Raw genomic sequence first — 19,952 nt, 5'->3', positions numbered from 1 at the left:
CTTAGTGCAATTGTTCTGTAGGTGAGCTAAGTCTGAAAATGAAACTTTTCCAAATTCAAAAAAATACCTTTGGTCTTAGGCCAATACAAAACCTTCACCAATTCCAAGCAGAGTCACCACATTTTATTCCCAGGTGGCTCCATTTTTGAGGCTCTAATATGAACCAAAGAGCTCTGTAAATACATTTGTTTGATCTCACATTTACAAGTTTCATACATCAGAGCAATCAAGAGCCCTGTTGATGATCCAAGATGCCCCTGAGCTTTTATGAACCAATGTTCACCTGCAGAACTGACACAGTTACAAGCTCATATGAATGTACAAACTGGCTGATGCATTTCAATTTGCAGGTGACGCAGCATGTGGCACAGGGAGCCAATCCCATCATGAAAGCAGCACAAAGAAATGGTTTTGCTTTAGAATGAACTTATCTAGTATTTAAACCCACATTTCTGAAGATGCAGCATTTTCAGAAATAGTATAAAAAGGAAGTATACATAGCACTTTGAAACATATGCACTAGTGGCCTGTAACTTAAAAGGCTCATCTTTTATAGCAAACACAGTAGCAAAGAAAAACCACAAACAACCTGGGAATTGTAGAATACCAAAGAATGGGCAAGAAAGCACAGACTCAAGCATGCCACTAATGAAGCATGTGCAGAGTCACAAAAAATGTCATACGGCACAGATGAGCCACGCAGCAGCTGACCTGATAGGTGGAATTAGTTGGCAAGTGCTGCAGTAATTGTGCGATTGTGTAATTTCGTATACTAGCCAACTTAGCCTGATGTCTCCTTAATCGAATGAGAAGCAATGTTAGCTCTTCAGGCTGCAGGTATTTAGACACATTGTAAAGAGGAAATTAGCAGTCTTCAGGGAGAGTAACTGTAATTACATTTTTCACCTCAGTGCCCAGAAAGCAGTTACTTGACATGATTAAGCAATTATTCCATTAACTCTGCATTTGGTCAAATAAACATTATAAAGTTGAATCCTGTAATAACACAGACCTCACCCCTGTTCATGTTGCAGGTAGCAGCAAAATTCCTACAGGGTTTACTGGGAGCTGGTTAAGATTAAGTTCTCATTCAAGTTATTTATGTTTTAACTAATAAAAATACAACTACTACGGAATGAGCAGGTTTTTAAAACTTAACTACAATACTATGATGACACAAAAGGAAAAGTAACTGCTCTCTCAACTTACCGACTTGCCATGCAAACTGGGTGCGCTCACTGTATGTGTCATATAACCCATAGCAGGCATAGAGCGTCGATCAATGTGGGTTGAGCTCTGTAAGAAGCCACAGCCAGAATTGTAAGGATTGTCTCAAGTGAGAGTCATGCTGTACTTGAGGGAAAATTCAGAAGATATGCACCTCTGCCACAAATTTTCTATTTGAATTCACAGCATGCTTAGACCAGGGTAACATTCACAGGCCAGCCAGATCCTTTGATGATTAAGTAAAACTTAGGAATGAACAAATGCAAATTTAGCACTTGTGTCGCTGGGCAGATCAGCAGATTCTGGCAGGATAAGATGCTTCAGCAGAACGCGCAGTGGCTTCCAGGAAATAAAACAAATACTCAAAAAGTTCCCCCCTACCTAATGTCTCCCAGAGAAAGGCTGGTTACCTTACGCCCTCCAACAGCAGGCTTGTACTCCATACAGTAACAACTGCGAATGCCCTCTTTTAGTCAGCGAACACTAAGCTGCTGACATGAGTGACACCTTGTGGCAATGGGTTCCATTAATACCAGGTGTTTTTTAAATAATCATAGTTGATCCGCCCCTTTCAGCTTATAATATGAAAACCTACTGCGCATCCATTCTTTCATTTTTCTCTTAATACCAAACTTTTGTGGCTTTCCTCAAGGCAGACTAAATGTCTTATGATTTATTTTTATTCCTGTCTCTGAATTTCACTGAATGCTGTTTTGTTCTGCCTTTTTTCTTTCTTTCCTTTTTATTTTTTCCCCCCAAAGTGTGACTGGATGGAATTTAATAAAGCATTCCAGGGAGGGGGGAGTATCACAGATTTCTATAGACAGATACATTTAAACGTAAAATGATGCTGTGTGCTTACATATAAAAACACGAGCATTTTTCTCTAGAAACTTTTACATAAGTTTCACAGCAAAGTTTTACAGATGAGGAAAACTGTGTTTCCCTATATTGGTAAAACCAGTGTGACATAAAAAGAGTTTTATTTTATGTGTAAAATTTATGTAGTTACATTACACAGGAAGGGAAAAGACTGCTGCACATTCCTTCGTAAGGGTTGTAATGCTCCTTCAACTTACACATGGAGAAACCAAGGCCTGGTATAATATAATCAGGTGTTAAAAAAATATTAATTTCCAGTGCTGCACATCACTAGTCTTTTTCATCCTCTGACAGAATATTATAAATCTATAAAAGCTCAAAGACATCCGACAGCTACAGTGCACATACACGAGGAAAAAAATCTAAATTGTGCATGAAGCTGGCATGCAACCTAAAGTCATGGTCCTGAACCCACGCTGGGTGTCTGAATTTACAAGTCTCTTTCTTTGCAAATACTTTCCCCATCAGAGCCCATGGTTGAGGTCAAAGAATTAAGTGAATACAGAGGCTTTCATTTCCACTTATTCCAGCGTAAGAGCTACCAAGACAAGTTCTACATTGATTCAATCCTGTATTTTCCCGAATTTCCTTAGGCAAGGAGTGCCACGTGGAGTACCGAATAGGGAAACCTCTGTCACCTCTGTATAAGAGGGTACAACAGTACCCACAAAAAAAACCCAGACCGAAATTCTGCAGAAGGTTAAAGTTTCAGACCAACACTATTTGATTTTTGTTAGCCCAATGATAATGACTCTGTAAAGGCTTAAACTATCAGATGTATGAAAAATTTTTAGTTACGGCTAAAAACATAATAACTGAATCAGCTGTAAGACTAACTACAATAGCAAGACACGTAGAGAAAACAGACGCAGCAAGCACTGAAGACTACAAGTGTAAGTAAATAATCAAGGAAGAGTTTATCCTGCTGAGTTTTATATTCTTGCCTACCTAGTCTATACACTAAAATACTACAATTCGTGTATTTCATACATATAAACATATGCCTTCCAGTTTTTGCATAAAAATATTCCAAACCAAGGTGCTGTACCACCCATTTTCCTTTTCTGCCCAACAAAAATTAATAAATCTGAAAAGATCAGAAAGATAAGAGTTTTAGGAGAAAATTATTCATTGTGTTAACCTTTGCTTGCATGATCTTTCATACACAATGAAGGATGCAATGAAAAATGACTAAATTAAATTATCAATGTATGACACCACACGTAGAATAGTTTGAAATCAGTTATACTGTATACAAACCTTTACAGCATGATTTCGTATCTTCCTGGGTGATCCAGCAAAAGGAACATCTACAGTCTGTCTCTCGTCAGATGGTTTAACTGTAAGCCTTTCTGCAGGAGTATGTGGTCTCCTTGGGGGAAAGCTTTTTGGAGGTCCAGGTGGAGGAATATCAGATGGAGAGGGCGGAACAGATATTGATCGTGGAACATCTAATGAACTTTTTGACTTACCACGATCAATAAAGTCTGAAGAACTTACATAAAGCGGGGCAGTGGGGCTGCCATGTTTAAATTGCTGTCTCTGCTGCCACTCATACAGCTGCCAAACAGTTCCGTCCTTATTTGCTTTCCTTTCCTCCTGGGACATCTTCAAGTGGCTAACACGATCTTGTGCATATTTGTAGTCACTCGGCAAATTGCGGATTGGAGGTGGTGGTGAGCTCCCTGAAGGCTGCCTGGTATTCTTTGGCAAAGTGTGATAGTTTTCAGGAAAAGGTGGATTGGGACCCTGACGTGTAAGAGTCTGATCAGAAGTGAGGCTGTAAGGGAGGGCGAAAAAAAAGGGTAAATTTTGGCATACATTGATGAGCAGGAGTGACTGATGGAAAAAAAAAAATCTCTTATGACATTAGCATAGGAGCTACAAGACACAACACACGAGTAATTTAAAAAGAATTTACAGAAATATTAACAAAGTAATATTGATGAAATCTACTCTACACAAAAAAGTTACACTGTATTGATGCAAAGATGTAAATAGTATAAATACAGGCTTTTAATTTAGTGTCTAACCTAGGATGACCTACTAGAAATAAACATAAAGGACAGCAGCATTGTGTACTTAGACCAAAAAGAATGTCAAGAACATGAAGAGAGGAATTATTATGTTTAAAGAGCAAATCCATAAATTACAATATTTCTTTTCACCTAAAGCCTGCTCACCACTAGGTGGTGCGGTTTATGAACTACAAATGCATGCTCATTATAAAAAATTACCTTAAAGTGCAAGAAGAAATCTCACCAATCACAGAATAAGTATCTCAGATAATTTTTGTTGATGTGAATGAAGCAAAAAAAAAAAAGTAAGAAATTGCTCAAGGTCCCCAGGTCTGTATGATTTACTTTCATCTGACCTAATGCTACCAGTTCTACCATTTTAAGCAACACAAGGTTTTTTGCAACACAACTCATTGACAAACTAGAATATAAAAAGAGGCATTACATCCTGGCTTCAGTACTGCATCCATAATACACGTAAACTGTAGAGATTAAATCTTTTAGTAGGTAGAGAGTTAAGACAGAATTAGCAATAGCTTTGACAGAGTGTAGTTAGCCCCCTCACCTACTCTGAAGTAAAAATCTTTCCATAGCCTCATGCATAAAATCTGTCTGTCTAATTTCTGATTCTCCAATTAAAGATCTGGGGGTTTTGTAGTTGCAGTCATTCGCTCATTGATTCAGGACCTCCAAACAGAAAACCATTCTGCTAGACTTACTACAGAGCAACAATACAAAAAATAAATAAAAACAACAAAAAAAACCCACAAATGAAGAAACTCTGAGCACATTCATCACTCCACTTGGTAGGCTCCACTCTCTGCATGAAAGGGAGACCTGATGGTGTGCGAACTGCAAGAATGGCGCATGAAAGACAGGGCAGGATGGAAAGGAACATCTTTGTTCAGCATCCAAGAATAACAGAAGCAGGGGGAAAAGAATTGCTACCAGTAACTGCTGCTCAGTAGTTGCCTCTGCAGGATTTTGCTCTGTTGGGCTGTCTTGAAATATGGATGCTCTTGAGAGGATACATAATCTCTCACGCCAGAAAGCAGAATAACTGCCCTGCGCTGCATGGAGGATTACAAATTCGTAAAAGCTCTGCTCTCTCATACCACAGACCCTTGATGTTCCCTCGAATTTCACAATGAAGGTCAAAGCAGGCAGGGAGTATGAATAGAGCCAACTCAAAGATCAGCATTTAGTGGTCAGGTAACCTCTTTTATTTGTCTAGCTCATTACATCATGGGTACTCTGTATGTTCTGTACTGTACCGCCAATTCTTTCCACATGAAAATCAAAGTGGTTGGTAGAAATGTGTTTTCTCTAGGTAGGAATGAGAACTGAGATAACTTGCTTCAAAAGGACATCTGAGACAGGCATGAAGCTAGGACAGATCCTTTTGGTGATTTTCCTGTGGAAAAATGAGGAAAGGGGCTTGACCAGTCCTGTACTCCAACCTAGCAGAACTGTCATGAAGGCACTGGCAAACTACTGAATGTTGCAAATGATCTGTGTTGGTTATTTTCTAATTGGACATGAAAGGGTAAAGTACAGAGATCAGCAAGAATTAATGGTAGTCAATGAAGTCATCAGGGCTAGCAGCTTTAGGAGCAAAACCAGTCTGAAAACAAAGACCCCATGTGGTTTTTGTGGGGAGGGAAATCAGGTCATTCTTGTAGAAAAGGATGCATTTGTCTGAGAGGAACTAAAAACTGTTTGGATGAAAGCAGTACTTTGAGTAGCTGGGAAGTGCCGACTTCATGCAATACTTCAGCCTGCTAGAAAAAAGAACACAGTTGCCTGTATATTACATTGCACAGGGAAAGTCATATTCAAACCTGAACTTCAAAGGCAACTGCCTACATACAGGCAGGTTGCAATTTCTCAGTATATGAAGTAAGGAGAAACCTCCAACTAAGATGACAGCCTTGGAGCAGGTGGCATCTCTACCACACAAGGTTTCAGACCTTCAAAAATAATTTGCGTTGTATAAAAATAGGCACTAAGACGACATACCAATTTCTGTGACAGGAAAGGAGCAATGTCCCAAATGACTCAAATTAGTCCACCATGGACTGTGGACAATTGCTTTCTCAGGGATCAAGAGTAAAAATAAGCAAAAAGCAGCTCTTCTTGAGAATCTCCCTGTCTTGAATGATGAGGAATAAAGAATATAAAAAGGAAAGCAGACATTGAAGAGTGAAAAAATGGCCCGATGCCATATTATATGATTATTGGCCATGAAAATCATTCAGGGTCTGCAATGGGAAGCAACTGCACAGAAGGTACTGTAAAAAGAGAAGATAGATGTTCAAAAGAAAACAAATACAATTATAGTGGAAACGCTATGCCCATTCATGGGAACGCACAGAAGCTAACAAAGACAAGTAATGTTTCTTCCTTAAGCAAATCAGGAAAGAAAGTTCTGCATAGCAAGAGATGTTTAACACTGTATTTGCAAGGAATGAAATTCCTCAACATGACTGCATTTAGATGGGAAGTATTAAGGTTGCATTTATTGATATATATATTCTTTGTTTAAGTGCAAATAAACTGTTAGAAATAGCAAATCCTTTACAATTATGAATTCACTATGTCTATCCAGGCACTGGAATCAGATCAAAGACTAATAATTTCTGGACAGCTGCTGTTTGATGGTCCTGAACTTTAATTACTTAACCCCAAAATCTCCTGAAAGCCTCCTTTCAAACCTTCTTCCAGTTCTCTAGATCTCTCTCAAAGGCTGGCATGAACCTTACCAAAGCAGGTATTCCCCTTTCCTGAGAACAGAGAGGGGTTAGATGACTACATTGGTTGTAACTGTAGTGCAGCTAACAGTGCAGCTAAGAGAGATGAATCTCCAAAGTGACAGCTAATATTTACTAGTTAGCAAACAGTTCCAAGTGCTTTATAAAAAGAGGAAGTAAAATATCTATTTGAAAGATCTAAATATCTGTATAAAAGGTGCAATCCCTGCAAATAATTGTACAAACAACTGCTGTATTTGTGTGAAGCCTCTAGCTGAAAGAGTTCTTTCTTGTCATAAACAGCATGCTGGCAAGCATTGTGTCTTTATACACCTGAGCCAGGAAAGAAAACTGTAGTCATTCTGTGTTCAAAAATTATAAAGGCTTCCAAATCCTCAGAGGTTCTTCATTTGTAACATTTCAAGTGGAATAACAATAAACATGGAGCGTTAAGAAATTAAGTGGTCCACTCATACTTACTAAAATGAAAATGGAATGTCAATCAAATTATCATCTCTATCTTAAATTTCTACATCCTGAAATCAAGAAGACACTTGACAACTAACATGCCACTTTTATCCGTCAGTTAAGGGCACTGCAAGAACCTCAGCAGGTTGAGAGAAGGTGCCATTTAAAAAAATCAATCCATTAATCTTCGGGAAGGTAATGTGCAATTTATTCTGAATGCAGAGAATATAACAGCATTTGTCAGGGAAAGACAAAGAAAACAAGGTCAACTGAGCTAAAATAGAACATAAAGTTCTTAAGGTAAGAAGAAAATTACTACATACATAAAGTTAGATTTTGGTTACATGGCAGAACAAAGCAGTTAACTTTTGTGAAGTTTCTTTGAATACTTAACAGCTCCAGCTGAGGTAGCTGGTTTTATCTAGAACAAAAGCTTGCACCTGCAACAGCGCTATCTTAACACTACACCTGATGCATGCCTAAAGGTGATTTACTGGAAAGAGTAATTAGGAAGAAAACAGTACTTATTTAGCTATCAGTCAAGCCTGTTCATTGCCTATACTTTTGATGTGAAAAACATCAACAGAAGTTTTCTTAAGCACTGGCTAATTAGTTCAATAGTTCTCCGTATTACTTTAGACTAATATATCTGTGCATGTAAGAAGAACTAACATACCAATTACTTTTTTTCATTAAAGTCATATTCTTTTGGGAAGCACTGATTGATATCCAGGCAAAAAAAATGCAAGTAAACTAACTCTAGCAGGCTAGAACAATGTTATATAAAATTGAAAAGTATGAAGGCTTCTTTAAGGGTAATTCCAAAGGTTAAGAGAGTAGAAGAATGGACTTCGAAACAGAATTAGCAAGTTTAAATTTCTTACTGGATCCAAGATGACAAATGTTAGCTTCGATAAGCATTAAAAAAAAAAAAAATGCCCCAAATGTTTTCTTCCTCCTAAAACCCACTAATGCTAATGTCTCCTGTTGTTCTAGATTATGATTAGATTTTAGCAAATTTATAAGGTACTAATTGAGGAGGTTACCCATATTTGAAAAATTCTCACATGCAGCATAGAGCCCAACTGTCTTTCCTGCCACTTGACACAAGGTGACATTCTGAACAGACACATGCATACATCACTTCATTTTTTCAACTAGTACCTATGCACACTTTGGAAGTAAAGCAATTATGAGATTTTCAAATTACAAAAGCACTCCCATGTGCATTCCACTTCTTGGTAGAATTTAGGTAATTTTCAGGGACTGAAAAGGGAAAAAAGAATCCTGGAGACCATGGGAACATCCTAGGACCTCTTCATTAACTAAATGAGTATACGGAGACCTTTCAATAGGTGACGCACACACTGTGACTTTGAGTGCAGTGATCTGATGTAGAGGAGCGAATGGATCTTTGGAACAGGAACAGAAGGGGTAAAAAAAAAAAATCAGCATTCTTTACTTTTAAGTGGAAAATAAATGATAATCTGTAATTTATATTGTGCAGTATTTTAATCAATAAGAAGTAGCTGAGGGCTGCACTTCACTTTCTGGTTCTTCAATTATAGCAAATTTTAAGAAGTTTTAAGCATCCACAGTGATAAAAATAGTAAAAAACCCAGCACTCTAACCTCACTTTTGCTATTTGCAGTATAGTGACAACAATAAAGCGATTTGATTAGCCAATCCCATATTGATTTTCCCATGAGAAAAACACCTGAAAAATACCATTCTGCACTGGAGGAGAAAGTAAGTTTTGTTATATATTGTCTCTGTAAAAAAAAAAAATCATTCTGATTTGCACTAAATTTATTACTAATACATATTTTCCTTTAATTTAAGAAAATGCCATTTGGCAGTCTATTTAAAGATGGGCCTATTACTAACCTTTTTGTATCTCCTTTTTGCACTTTTACCCAGTGCTCCACTTGAGCCATGTTACTTTTTCTTTGAATCTGTTTATCTGGATTTGTTCTGGGAACAAACCCTCTTTTATATGAGCTGGTACCATTCTGCTCCACTAGGCCAGCACTCGTATTTAATGAACTAGGAAGCGTTCCATTTTTCTCAGCTGGCTGAGGCTGAGCTAGTTGGGACCTTGATGCATTCGCTAAGTCTGGAAATAATGAATCAGCTTCTGTTAATGCATGCTTAGCCTTTCCCTTCTTAGTTTCCAGAGTTTCTTTTCTGTGGATATAACGCTCCTCCTCCTCTTTTCCTCTTCTTATCTCTTCACGCTTATCATACCCAAGCATTTCAGCTGATTTTTGATAACTTTCTTTTGTATCTGGAATCTCTGCCTTCACACACTCTTTAAAAACATCCACATGATTGACTTGGGGAACAGCTTGCTGATCCACTTTTTCAGTTTCTCTGAAAAGAAAATACATGTCAGTAATGAACACTGCTTAACTGTGAAAAGTCGATGTGGTCTTGTTACTATTTTAGAAAGGATACCCACAAAAGCACCTCCTCCAGGCTGTAATAAATTTGACATGTTAAGATAGATATGCTCAGCAAAACTCAGTTGTTACCCAGTTAGACAAAAGCTACCTTTACAGTGCTATCAAAGAAGAAGAAGTCATTTATATGCATCTGTGACAGTGACTGAAAATACTAATATTGTATGAAAGAAGTGTTCAACTTGCAAAATATCATGTACAAACAACTGTAAAGAAGAAAGTCTTCCTAACCTGGGAAACACTAAAAGCCAAAAAAACCAAAACTAAACTGCCAACTGTTCATTTCAAAGTCAAAAAAGGCTTTCATATCTTTGTAGATGCCTTAGGGACTAGTCATTTTTGGCCAAGAGAACAAAAATGTCTACATTTGCGTCAGTACTATCATTGTCCAGGCAATTTCTAACCTGGGGGCTATTCCTGAAAGGAGGAAAAAAAATAAAAATTTCCATTGCTCCTAATACATGATGCAATGCACACTAGTTTATTTACCTTATTGTCTAAATACTTCAAAAATTTCGTATCAGAAATCTTGATATTAAAGTTAACAGCACACTATAAAAAGTCTAAGGATCTTAAAAGTTTTGTGTTGCTTTTGACACATAACGTACTTCATTTGCAATCTTCTTCATCTCCTTATAGTGATAAGCTTCTTGACAACATTTTTTTTCTCTTACAATTCAATGGAGTATCATTGATCACCTCATCTTCTCTGAAACTAAGTTCAGCTTCTTTAAAACTTTATGAAAGGTGAATTCCGAGGAAGTGCCATGAAACAATTGCTTTCACTTCAGTCTATTTAGTGTCTCAAAATGAATAGTCTACTAGGAGGAAGGACACTGGATCAATACTTCTATTGATCTTCCCCGATTTTTCCTTCAATTATTCCTATCCTTATAAAGACAAAGAAAAAACAGGTAACAGTTTACATATTATTTCAAATTTAAACTAAATCCAGAAAATCTTAACACAAAATCACATAGGATGCAAAGCTCTGGAAGAGGTGTTGATCCTTTACTTATATTTGATTTTCCAAAAGCAAGCAGTAGTGCGAGATACTCTGAGAAACTGCACCATGACATTTTAATCCTCACAGCCCCAAGGGTTAAGAGCAGGGTTGTCTTCAGAGTACAGAGTCTTCTTTCACAAGGAGTTGTAGGGAAAGAATCACATTCCAAAGTCAAAACATCAAAAAGGCTACATCAATTTTAAGAAAAGGGAAAAACTGGAAGCACATGAAGGCACAGCTGAATTCCTTTGCCTCTAGCACTAATTAAGATTGGGACAATGGGACAAAGGAGTTCCTCCTTTTGTAACAGTGCTTTTTTTCTACACCGAGAAAAACATTAAAAAAAAATCTTACAAGAACTAAAGGCCACCAAAGTGGGGGGGGAAGGCAGTTAATTCCTGCATAAATTAGTTATGGATATTAACTCTATGCACTTATGATCTACCCATCATTAACATTGTTTTCCCTCTTAACAGAATTTTAATCCTAGTTCTAAACACTCATTTGAAACAACTGGTTACTCTTTTGTCCTTTCCCTTTTACTTATCTCTCCTCAAGGCTGCCAATTAGCTGTTGCAGGTGTATGAATTTGCTCACAAAAACTTTTTAACTGAAATTCCTAAAAAACTAGATATATACACAGAAATTAATCCATGCCACTAAATGTGGGCACATGATTTGTGTGTAGACACAAATACTGAATGCCAGGTTTTCTTAATTAATGATAGTTAACTGGTTTGCAATAGAATGTAAATGAAAAATAATTATTTCTTTAAAATGGGAATATAATTTTCTGAAATCATCACCAATCTGATTTTTTATATATATATATATGTGTGTGTGTGTATATACATATATAAAAAATACATTTAAAAAATTTGTAAATGCTAACAGTTTCTGTATTGAACTTGCCTCTTCAGTGAAGAGTGTGTTTGCATAAGAGCAGCTTGATTCATAGCCCGGATCCAGCCATTCATATCCTCTTGGGTATCTGCACTGAAGTAGTATGTCCGCATCCCTGAATGCTCTGCCTGAGAGCCAATAACAGAATTCTTATTATAAATATATGCCCGCATACCTGTATGAACAGCCTGTAAGAAAAAAGAAAAAAAAATAAAAATCAGACAGCCCTTTCATTCCCTGCCCCCCCCCCCTCAAAAAATTTACTGTAACTTTTCCTGATATCTTTAAAAAAAACTTTCCAGATTGTTTGACCATTACTTGAATTTTGGGTAGAATTATTACACTGCCACAATGGGCCATAGTGCAGCAAACTCAAATGGCACTCTGCGATTTTTACTGAAATTCCTTTATCTCTTTCTCGCTCTATTAAGCTAAAAGTACAGCACTTCTGTTTTTCATAACAGGAAATTTCAGGTTTTCATTTTCTTTTAACTGATACATTTCAATTGCCATAAATACCATACAAAACAAATTAAAGAAATTCTTACTGAGACATGCATAAGCAAGCCAATTTTCTCAGCTTATTTAATAAAGCAATTTACTCAGACAAAACACAGACAAAAATCTTATAATTCAAGGAATTAAACTGCTTATTTAAGAACTGATTATAATGCATGTTAAGATCTTTTGGTTAAAGCGTGCACTTGAACCTCTATATTAGCTGCAAAATCACAAGACTTACTGATAAAGTTAGTAATACTGAAGGAATTATCACAGCATATAAAATATTGATACATAACTGCACACCAAAATACTCCATGAAATTCCACTGCAAACTAGAGGCATTTGGAAGTTCCTCTATAAATATATTCAATATTCAAATGTATTCAATATGGAACGTCTAGGCTAGTTGAATTTAATCAAATCTCATCCACATTTGTATAAGAAATAGTACACATATTACTAAGTCACGTCAGTCCTGAAGCACTTGACTATATATCACAGAATCATAGAATGGTTTGGGTTGGAAGGGACCTTAAAGATCATCTAGTTCCAACCCCCCTGCCGTGGGCAGGGACACCTTCCACTAGACCAGGTTGCTCAAAGCCCCATCCAGCCTGGCCTTGAACACTGCCAGGGATGGGGCATCCACAACTTCTCTGGGCAACCTGTTCCCATGCCTCACCACTCTCATAGTAAAGAATTTTTTCCTAATATCTAATCTAAATCTACCCTCTTGCAGTTTAAAACCATTACCCCTCATCCCATCACTACACTCCCTAATAAAGAGGGAGTAAAGTAACTTTCCTCAAAGTTACTTTACAGATGTGCTTCAGGTTAGCAGGGAGAGATTCATTTCCTCACTTTCCAAAAAAGTGAAGACAGTATACTTGGCTTGAAAGCTCTTGTAATGATAATAAAACAAAATTAGTAATTTAAATTGCTTTTTATAAAACGAAACCTGCTATCACACACAAAAGCTAAAGGCATGAAACGCTGCTGAGACAAGGGGTTTTTTAAAGGGAAAAAAAAATTATCTCAACTTTTTTAATTTGCCTATGTCTTCTTTTAAAGGTTAAGCATATTTCACAAATCTTCCCTAAATGACTGGTCTTTTTATTTTGAGGAAACTCTCTCCCCCTCATTATTCCAAATTTAAAAAAAACCACTCTACATTCACAGATGGCTTCAGAAACACAGCAATAGTTTTGACAAAACCTAGGCTATTTAATCCAGTGCAGCCCTCCCTAAATGTTGTCAATTTCAGTTGTTTACCCTGAATTTCCCAAACTACTATAATCTTAGAGACTCCTATCAACAACTCCGAAGAGCAAAATATTTGCTTGCTATTACAGTGCTTCAAGTTTTGTGGAAAATTTACTCCCTTTGTATTGCAGCCTGTTCTATAAACATGTGAAACGTGGTCTTTCCCTTCTGTGTCTCAAGCAAGGAAGCATCAGTTTGTTTTGAAAACTGTGGTAATACAGTCTCCGCAAGGGTCAGTCCCTGACCTGCCATCACACCCGTAGTGGAAAGGCTGAGACTGCAGCAAACCAGCCAGCTAGAAAAAGGAGAAGGAAGAGGAAGAAAGGGTGACACAGAGAAGTCCAAGACTCTTTCCTGCTCGAAAGAATCTCTGCTTCCTAACAGCATTGGCCAATAAGGGAATACAAGGTGGTTTCTCCCTCCTCACCATTAGCTGCCTACCTTAGCACAGGAAAACAGGACTTACATACATGAAAGAGTAGCTCTGATTGATTTGGCTATTTAGGAATCAAAGGATTTTTTTCATGTTTGTCTGGTTGAGTTCTTTGGGTTTGGGTTTTCTTTGTTGTTATCGGGTTTTGAGGGGTTCTTTTTTGCCATTTTGAGACCATTACAAATGATCAAAACAAATATGACTTAGAAGCATTTAATTCACTGCAATTTATGGTTCGCATCCAATGTAAGATGAGACCATAAATTGGCACCTCCAGATGTAGAGGAAAACAGTGATTTTAATGCTAGACCTTATGACTACCAGGTTCCTTCACAGACCACGTGGAGCCCACAGAAGAAGATGCTAGAAGTGAAGTGACTCCTCAGAAAAGCAGACTACGTATGCCCTGCTGCAGATAACAGAGTAGGACCCTCCCATTCATTGGTTATATACTTGCTGAAAAAACCAGAACCTTGGGTAACTAACTGCGGAGACTGCATACCATATCAATAAATGGATTTCACAGCTGTCTGTCTTAACTGACCTGTACATCCTGATCAACATAACACATTTGCCTTTCAAGTTCTCTTTCAGCAGTGCATGATGAGCACAGCTGAAAGCATTGCCTAGGAGGCTGTAGGTGAAAATGATGTAAAAATGCGAAGTGTGTTGCACCATTCTCCCTTGAGAGACTGAAGCTATCACAGCCATAAACATTCATAGCTTCAGAAGGGATGGTGTGGAGATGGTGTGTTATTATCAACAAACGCAAAATCCTTAAGCTCGTAATATGTAAAACTGGTTAAAGGAAAATTCAAATATATTTCAGTAATTTATTAGTAGCGTGTTTTATATCCAAGAAAGCCACTTTGCGCCAATGTCCTGTAGCTGTCAGTGCTAGCAGACACAGAAGCTAGGAGGTCTTTTTTTTTTTCTTTTTTTTTTTTTAAAGCAATAGCTATTAGGATGACTACAGCATACTAAAAAGCCTAAAACACAGCACATGCACACGTGTACACCATACACACAACAGGGAAAAAATAATATTGGTACCTATTCATGCATTCAGATGCCTTAATGTGGATAGATTGAGAAAAGCAGTCTCTCTCCCATAATGCACAGAAGGAGAAATGGACAGTAAACCCCAAGAGCATATCAATAGGACAAGACAAGGACAAAAAGTTAAACAAGTTAAAATCATGAAAAGATTTGTGTTTCCAAAGAAAATACTTAACAAAAGACTATATTAAAAGTAACTAATACCTAGAGCTGTTATGTTCACCTCCAATAATTCAAAATTCCTAGGGGAGAAGAAGCCACAGTTCATAGGACAAAGGGATGGGGAGGGGAATAGTTTTCTAATAATTGTAATCTTTCAGAGTTAGTCCTCTCAAAAAGCTATAACATATAAGAAAGTCTCCCTTCTCCTGAAGTTTGATATTTATGAACCATTTATGAGCAAAAATTGAAACAATACTCTGAGCCTTCACTATAAACAGAACAGCAGCACCCTACAATCTAACTCATCTTTCACCCTCAAATAACATTGAGCTTTTTCAGGACTTCTAGAAGCTAGAACCTTTCCTCTTCCAAATTCTAAAATGGCATCTCTCAAATTTATAGCCCTTGGTGTTTCTTCATCTTGACTCCCGAGACCCAGAGAAGTTTTATAAGTAATATGGGAGCCTAAGGAAGCAACAATGATCCAGAGAACATAAAGAAACAAACTATGTCAACATTTTTTAGGAAAACCAGTGAGATCAAAGAAAGAGATAAGAAGTTTGCCCTGGTCCCAGCGGATCTAAGCAATGAACAGATACTTCCATTAGTAAGTCTTAGAGTGTCAATAATGAAAAGATGTTTAAAAACAAGCTGCAGTAGCATCTTCTGGAAGTAATGATTTGGCCTGGCTTCCTAGGCTCTGAACACCCTCATGCTGAAAGGGTATATCTCTGAAAAAATTTAAAAGGTAGTATCAAAATAAAAACGAGTAATTTGTATCTCCATCACTGCTTCCTGCCTCTTACAGGAACATCAGAGCATCTTTCATTGACTTTATTTGGTAGCAAGATATGCACCTAAATACAAACATATACTTGCATACATATTCTTCGCGTGAAGTTTTGTTGTTTTCTTTACAGCCAGCATTGGTAGGCCTTCCAAGTTTCTAAATTTGTATTACTGTCAGATTCATATAAATGAGTTTTCTTCCAGTATTCTCTCATATATTTTAACACATGTGAGACCAATTAAAAACAGTTTTCATGATTGAGGACAATGAGGCTTCTAAAGAGACTGCAATGAGATGAACCTTCATAAATTGATACTGTTCATGTTTAAAATTGTTGTATTACTACAAAGTACAGTCAATTTTCTATTAATCACAGGGAGTATTTGCAGCTATATATTAATGTTGTGCAAACTTTTTCACATTAAAATCTATACATTGGATTTGTACTCCCTCACATTTGTATCAGCAAAAAATCACTGTATTAAAAAATCTAGCAATTAGATTAATTAAATATCTTTAAGGTGTTAGCTACTGCACTAAATATGCAGTAAGAATCCTGAGTTCTAAAAGGCTGTCACACAGCTTAAAGACAGTAGTTTACAGGTAGTCACAGCATTTTGCTTGGAACAAATAAACAAGGTGAAAAATTCATCAAGATAGATACTTAAAAGCAGAGTTTCTAAACAAAACAATTTAACATACATACTGCTACACTTCAAAGTAGGTTTTTGATTGCATTCAAACAGCCTGTATGCAGTTCTGCAGGCGTGTAATTGTTAAACACCCAAAGAGACACAAAAGCTTAAAGCTGGGCCTCAGGAGATGATGAAAGGAAAAGAATTCTGAGAACTCCTATGGTGTACATTAACAGTTAGCAGGGTTTAAACACATATCCTAGTGAGCATGTATTTTACAAACCTTCTTCTAACTGAATCACATGCAAAAAGCATCCATGTATTTGCTAAGAAAGTTTCCTTCGTTTAGTATTACGAACAAAACTGTTGAAATTTTTCACAGTTTGACTGCTTCCCTAGCTTCAAAAACTCATTGTTACTTAAAACAGCCACTTAAAATGGGAACCAATACCTCTATCGTAACAGAGGATTTACAACAATCTGAATAAATGGCAGGCCAAATGTAAAAAGTGACATGGCACATTCTCCCACTCATTCAGGACTTAAATGTGAAAAAGTCTTATCTTTATTTTGGGCTTAATCTGCTTGTGTTTTCTATTTCTGGCTGCACTACGTCATGAGACGGAATGTCCATCTACGCTCTGGATAGCGAAGTGTACTGAAGAGATTAGATAAAGGTAATGGCTGGTGAGTGATGGAATGCCAGTATGGCTGTGCTCCTGCCGCCACATGCCCAGAGCCGACTCCATGACCATCAGTGTTGGATGGGGTCCATGTGACAGGAATCCTACAAAATCCTCCTGCTGCTCTAGAAGTTGGTTCTAAATAAAATGAAACTGCAGCATCAAGTCTGCAGTCAATCATCAAACACCTAAAGCAGAGTTAAGACTTGCCCAACAAACCAATACAGGAAATAGATATTGTAGATTTCTATATAGATTTCTAGCATAAAGTTTCTTTTGCTATCAACTCCCTATTTCTATATCAACTTTTTAGTAATGACCCTATGTTGAAAGTCTCAGGTTACTGGCTCAAGCTTATTTTCAGAAAAAGACTCAGATGAGACTTGGTAGAGCTCGTATAGTTATGATATCCTAAAAGGAACAGGGGAAGTCTGCATTTGCTTCTGAAAATGTTTAACTATGATCTCACCATGGATTCTACTCCACAGGGAAGGAGAGGCACAACTTGGCAGTGGTGACTTGAGAGCTTACCTGTAGAACATACTGCCTGGAAACTACATGTGTGTGTGTGTGTGTCTATATATGTATACACACACACACACACACACACGGGATTTTTTTTTCTCCTTATTACTGATAGTGTTAAACTAGTTAACAATCCTAATATACATTCAATTAACATTTACAAACACCCTTTCAATAAAATAAAAAGCAGATTTTTTTTTTAAACTCTAAAGCAACTAGATACTATCGCTACTTTCTTTATCTCCTTCCCCAGTCTGCACGAATAGTTATTCACGAGAAGTAGAAGCCTAGAAGTACATTGAGTCCTCCTCTTTCAGTATGTGCTTCTTCCTAGGAAAAGGCTCTAGAAGCGGAGGGGTCTTTATAAATTACACTTATTAAATATTGGAGTGGAATGTTTTTCTTAAACAAAGGTTCCTTTGTAGCTTGTCCTGCTATCTCATGTTCGATGTATTTGAAAAAGTACAATAAACATTTCCACAAAGTGCACTGGATGGTTTTTTAAACATATTTCCCAAGTTAATATTTGTTTAATAAATTTCAAACCATTATCCACTTGAAAATAGAACCAAGAGCAATAAAAGGCAGTCTACAGTTTTAGAGCACCCCAAAAATCAAAATGCAAGAGAAAGTCTAAGCTGAGCAGATGCTCTTCATAATTTCAGAACAGAAAAAATTTAAACAGAAAGTTTCCTTCTAGATCTCCTGAGGTATACCTGATCAAAACCTGATTTCTAATTTTTTTTTTTTTTTTAAAGTACATCGCTTATTTGCCTGGTAGAAAAACAGGTTCTGCTCCAAGTATTGGTAGAATTTAAATCTGCAACATACACTGAAGTTTCTACACTTTGTCTTAGTGCTGCAGCTCAGACAATCAGTTGAGTCAGGTTTTTCCACTGTCATGAAGGAATGTATGTTTTATTTCATCTTCGTAGTTTTTTATAACAAAGAATAGAACTGTAAATTATACAATTAATTTTTAAAAAATAAAAGAAAAAACACAAAACCAACCTCGAACTATACCAAATGAGTATTTTTTCTTTAAAAAAGTCCACGTCACTTAGGACAACTATTGCTCCCTCCAAAAAAGGACAAAAATTGGTTACTCTTTTTCCCCTTGAAATGACGAAATGAAACATCAAAGTCTACAGTGTTGTCATTCTCTAACTGTGAGAACTGAGCTGGTTATTTTATTTTTTAAAAAACACAACAAAACCAAAACCAAGTGACCATCAGTCCACTAAGAGATTGAGTACTCTGTAAAGAAAAAAAGACAACTTTTCTTTCAATTTGTAAAGAGTACTAGAACAACTTATCAATACTAATTTCTGATTTTAGGAACAGCACCTTTACTCACAGACACGTTATTAAGCTCTAAAGACACTTACATAGTAACAGGCATATGAACGTCAATTCATAAGCTACAAAAAAGTGTGAAGTCACATAACAGGCAGTCAATAAACCTGTCTATTTTAAAAAAAATAATAAATAAAATAGGAAAGCAGATGATGTTTAGGTTTACAACAACAGCTTTTCTAATGCAAATAAACATTTTAAAAAATGATAAGCTAAAAATCTTTGTAACTGTACCTTAAAAGAAAATTTGCGATTTATGCGATCTTCAGGTCCAACTGGAGATATTACGTAACTCGGCAATGGTATGCTACCCAAAACAGATTCTTCTCTGCTGTCTGTTGAATAAAACAAACAAACAAGAATCTAATTAATTGCACTTTTCAGTGGCGTAACAATACATTCTCCTTTATGGACACACAGTCAACAGGCATTAAGTAGAAAGAGCAGTTCAGACTGCATGTAAGGAAAAGCATTCTCCCCATGAGGACAGAGCAGCAGTGGAACAGGGTGACCAGGGAGGCTGTGCCATCTCCATCCTTGGACGCTTTCAACGCCTGAATAGATTAAGCCCTGAGCAACCTGGACTGACTTCCTTCCTGACCCTGCTTTCACCAGGCTGTTGGACTAGACACTTCCTGAAGTCCCTTCTGACCTGAATTTTCTTACAACTCAACACCAATACTACATGGAGGAAAATGTTTTATTTTTAAAGAAACAAGATTGAATTTTTTTGAAAAAAATCATTTTGGTTTTTTGTTGAGTTTTTTTGGGAGCTTTGATTTTTTATGTTCGGACAGAAGAATACACTTCAAGAATAAAGCTTATT

The 19,952-nt window shown here is 36.8% G+C and overlaps 1 protein-coding gene across 12 annotated transcripts in view; it reads right to left on the bottom strand.

Annotated features, from left to right (window-relative positions):
* The window catches only part of PLEKHA7 (pleckstrin homology domain containing A7), a 165,639-nt gene that overhangs the window by 32,135 nt on the left and 113,552 nt on the right, over nt 1–19,952 (bottom strand). For 9 of the 12 annotated variants that reach the window (XM_069803740.1, XM_069803743.1, XM_069803741.1 and 6 more), the window contains 5 exons: nt 19,361–19,461; nt 11,726–11,904; nt 9,233–9,718; nt 3,370–3,889; nt 1,210–1,296 (listed from right to left, as the gene is read on the bottom strand). In XM_069803740.1, coding sequence (XP_069659841.1) covers nt 1,210–1,296; nt 3,370–3,889; nt 9,233–9,718; nt 11,726–11,904; nt 19,361–19,461 — 1,373 coding nt within the window. Of the gene's footprint in view, nt 1–1,209; nt 1,297–3,369; nt 3,890–9,232; nt 9,719–11,725; nt 11,905–14,969; nt 15,941–19,360; nt 19,462–19,952 lie in introns of those variants that run through there. The other 3 variants (XM_069803742.1, XM_069803751.1, XM_069803750.1) reach the window with 2 other exon arrangements.

This window comes from Haliaeetus albicilla, chromosome 16, assembly GCF_947461875.1.
Source record: "Haliaeetus albicilla chromosome 16, bHalAlb1.1, whole genome shotgun sequence".
Classification (NCBI taxonomy): Eukaryota; Metazoa; Chordata; class Aves; order Accipitriformes; family Accipitridae; genus Haliaeetus; species Haliaeetus albicilla.
The sequence above is the reverse complement of the archived record's forward strand: the minus strand, read 5'-3'. Positions and strand labels throughout refer to the sequence as shown.